This window comes from Carlito syrichta, unplaced genomic scaffold (genome assembly GCF_000164805.1).
Source record: "Carlito syrichta isolate Samal-C Ts95f unplaced genomic scaffold, Tarsius_syrichta-2.0.1 Scaffold314811, whole genome shotgun sequence".
Taxonomy (NCBI): Eukaryota; Metazoa; Chordata; class Mammalia; order Primates; family Tarsiidae; genus Carlito; species Carlito syrichta.
In genome coordinates, this window is record NW_007258907.1 from 949,247 (window position 1) to 952,900 (window position 3,654).

At 49.9% G+C, this 3,654-nt stretch overlaps 1 protein-coding gene across 1 annotated transcript in view; it reads right to left on the reverse strand.

The window, feature by feature from the left end:
- The window catches only part of COIL (coilin), an 18,723-nt gene that overhangs the window by 14,890 nt on the left and 179 nt on the right, over nt 1-3,654 (reverse strand). Inside the window, exon 2 of the mRNA XM_021705910.1 lies at nt 2,853-2,896. Coding sequence (XP_021561585.1) covers nt 2,853-2,896 — 44 coding nt within the window. The remainder of the gene's footprint in view (nt 1-2,852; nt 2,897-3,654) is intronic.

Consider the following 3,654-nt stretch of genomic DNA (forward strand, 5'->3'; position numbering starts at 1 on the left):
CGGTGGCCGGGAGCGGCCAGTGCACTCCAGTCTGGGCAACAGAGTGAGACTCCAACTCAAAAAAAAAAAAGAAAGTAACCAAGACCCAACTTAATTGGTCTCTGCTCATTACAGATATTAGACACACATGCTCCTTGATATGAGAGAGTACAGTTCTCAGTGTTTTCTATCCCAGAAATAACTAGTATGCAGTGGAACAGTATTTGTTGTCAAGAAACCTAGAGCTGCACACAGCTGGGCAACTATCTTTAGTACTCAAAGTTCCAGGAAACCAGATGGTCTTCAGCCTGAAAGAGACACTTTGCCTCCTAACTCCTACTGCCAGACCTCACAGACATTTTAGAGGGGTTGACTTGATATCCAAGGAACCAGTAACTACAGCAATGTAAACTGAGAGCCCATCTAATAGTTAATCAACTCTTTTTTTTTCTTGGAGTTGGAGTTCTTGCTCTGTCACCCAGACTAGAGTGCAGTGGCACGATCATGGCTCACTGCAGCCTCCAACTCCTGGGCTCAAGCGATCCTCTGGTGCTAGCCTCTGGAATAGTTAGAACTACAGGCGCATGCCACCACACCTGGCTAATTTTTTGAATTTTTATAGAGATGGGAGCCCACTATGTTGCCTAGGCTGGCCTCGAACTCCTGGGCTCAAGTGATCTTTCTGCCTTCAGAGGAGAACTTCCAAAGGACTGGGATTATAGGCATGAGCCACTGGGCCAGGCTTTAATCAAATATTAAATGCCAGAGAGCTGAAAGAATGAGGCAGGAGAGAGTACGCTGTTTCCTTACTGAATGGCTCTTTGACAGCATTCTCCACTCCACCTGGTGGCTATCCAAACTAGCTGCTGCGAACAGGCCTCTAGGAAGCCCTCTTTAGAGGGTGTTCCAGGCTGAACTGTGTCCCCTTAAAATTCTATGTTGAAGCTCTGACCCCCAGTACCTCAGAATGTGACTGTATCTGGAGTTTAAAGAGATGATTAAGTTAAGATGAGGCCATTAGGACAGGTCCTAATCCACTGGTGTCCTTAGAAAAGAAAATCTGGAAGAAGAGATGTTATCAACGCATGCCTACAGAGGGAAGACCATGTGGAGACACAGTGAGAAGGCAGCCATGGACAAGCCAACCAAGGTAGTGGTAGAAACCAGATCTACCACTACCTTGATTTTGGACTTCTAGCCTCCAAAAGCATAAGAAATTTCCCTTGTTTAAGCCACACAGTCTGCCTCCCGCAAATACAGGGGGCTCTAAGGAAATGGGGCACTTCCTCCTCCCAGGAGAGTGGGAGACCACCTTCTAGCAGCACACCGTCAAGAGCCTGGGAATGGATGAAGTCAGATTCCCGGGGCTGGCCAGACTTGGTGGCTCACACCTATAATCCTAACACTTTGGGAGACTGAGGCAGGAGGGTTGCTTGAACCCAGGAGTTCAAGACCAGCCTGGGCAACATAGTGAGATCTCGTCTCTATTAAAAAAAAAAAAAAAAAAAAAAGGAAAAATTAGTCAATTAGCTGGGCATGGTGGTGTATGCCTGTAGCTCCAGCTACTCAGGAGGCTGGGGCAGAAGGATTGCCTGAGGCCAAGAGTTTGTGACTGCAGTGAGCCATGATCTTGCCACTGCATTCCATCCAGCCTGGGCAACAGAGTGAGGAAGAGAGAGAGAGAGGGAGAGGGAAGATGGAGGGAGGGAGGGAGGGAGAGAGAGAGGGACACAGTCCCCACAATTACAGTATATAAAAAGTTCCTGAAAGGCAGAGAGAATAGAGACCTATCTCACAGACAATAAAAAGGAAAAAGAAATCTGAAATATGGATTATTTCAAATAGTCATTTGAAACAATTGAACACTATTAATAAATCATAGTGATCCTGATTTGAGAGAGAGACTCAAAGACCGGTCATTGTTCCAAAATTAAATTCCCTGATGTTCAGAAGAAATCTTATGAATCTGTCATGCTCTGGGGAAAGGAATATTCAACAAAAAGCAATCAAGAGAAAGTAGCCTTGTTCATAACTCTGGGATTAATTTACTGTAGCTGATACTTTAAAAAAAAGCCCCAAGTAAATCAGTCCCAGAAATGAAGTTAAACTGAAATGAACACATCTCACCATCTTACGGAGACAACCCAAGCACATACTGGCAATCCATACAACTGCTCCTGGATATTAACCTAAGTACCTTTTTTTATATTTCCAAAAGCATACTTAAAATTATTTCATGCTTCCCAATTCACAGCCCTAAAGGACCCTAACACCTATTTGCCTCAACTCCAAAATGGCTAGGTAAGACATTGAATGACACCCCCCAGAAATCTCAAGGGATAAGGAGCACAGGAGAACTAAAGTGGGACAACCCACACGTCATGAAGAAAACATGAGGTTCAGCTGGGTTCGATGGCTCAGCCTGTAATCCCGCCGCGCCTTTGGAGGTCTGAGGTGAGTGGATTGACTGAGCCCACAGGTTCGAGACCCGCCTGGGCAACTTGAGACCTCATCTCCACAATAAATCAATAAAAATTAGCCGGGCGTGGTAGCACGCGCCTGCAGTTCCAGCTACCTGAAAGGCTGAGGCGGAAGGATCGCCGGAGCCCAACAGGTCGAGGCTGCGGAGGCCGGGAGCGGCCTCTGCCCTCCAGTCTGGGCGACAGAGTGAGCCTCCAACTCAAAAAAAAAAAAAAAGAAAAAGAAAACATGAGGTTCCTCCCTGTGGGCTTGGACCTCCTGCATCTGATCCTGAAAGCCACCGAGCTTGACGTCAGGCTCCCGCGCCCACCCATCTGCACCATGTGCATGGAACACAGGCACACAGTATCTAGCAGAACAAGGACCTGCTAAATCAAGGCTGAAAGAAACACTGGGCCTGCCCGTGGCCATCGGGGTTCCTCCAAGTTTGGTCCACCTGGAATCAGAAGCATCCCGGTCAAGGATGCTCGTTAGAACACAGATACCGGGTCGGGCGCGGTGGCTCACGCCTGTAATCCCAGCACTTTGGGAGGCCGAGGTGAGAGGAGTGCCTGAGCCCACGGATTCGAGACCAGCCTGGGCAACTTGGCGAGACCTCATCTCTACAAAAAACAAAAAACAAAACAAAACAAAAAAATTAGCTGGGCGTGGTGGCACATGCCTGTGGTTCCAGCTACTTGGAAGGCTGAGGCGGAAGGATCGTCTGAGCCCCGCAGGTCGAGGCTGCGGTGGCCGGGAGCCTGCCGCTGCACTCCAGCCTGGGCGACAGAGTGAGCCTCTGACTCACAAAAAAGGCTGATCCCTAGGCCGGGCGCGGTAATAACAGCACTTTGAGAGGCCAAAGCAGGAGGATACAGCTTGAGGCCCGGAGTTCATCCTGGGCAGCATGGCAAGACTTAGTCTCTCTAAAAAAAAATCTAAGAATGAGCCAGCCAAACGTGGGGTGGTGCCTGCCGCGCCAGCCGCCCGGGAGGCTGAGGCGAGAGGATCGCTTGAGCCCAGGAGTTCGGGGCCGCAGTGAGCTACGAGCTCGCCACTGCACTGCAGCCGGGGTGACTGAGCAGGGCCCTCTCCCACATGCAGATTCCTGGGCCCTCAACTTGACGACGGCACACTGCGCCGATCGGGATGCCCGGGGTTCACGAAGGCGCATTTTCACGGCCCCGCCCCGTCCCCGGCGCAGCCCCGCGGCCG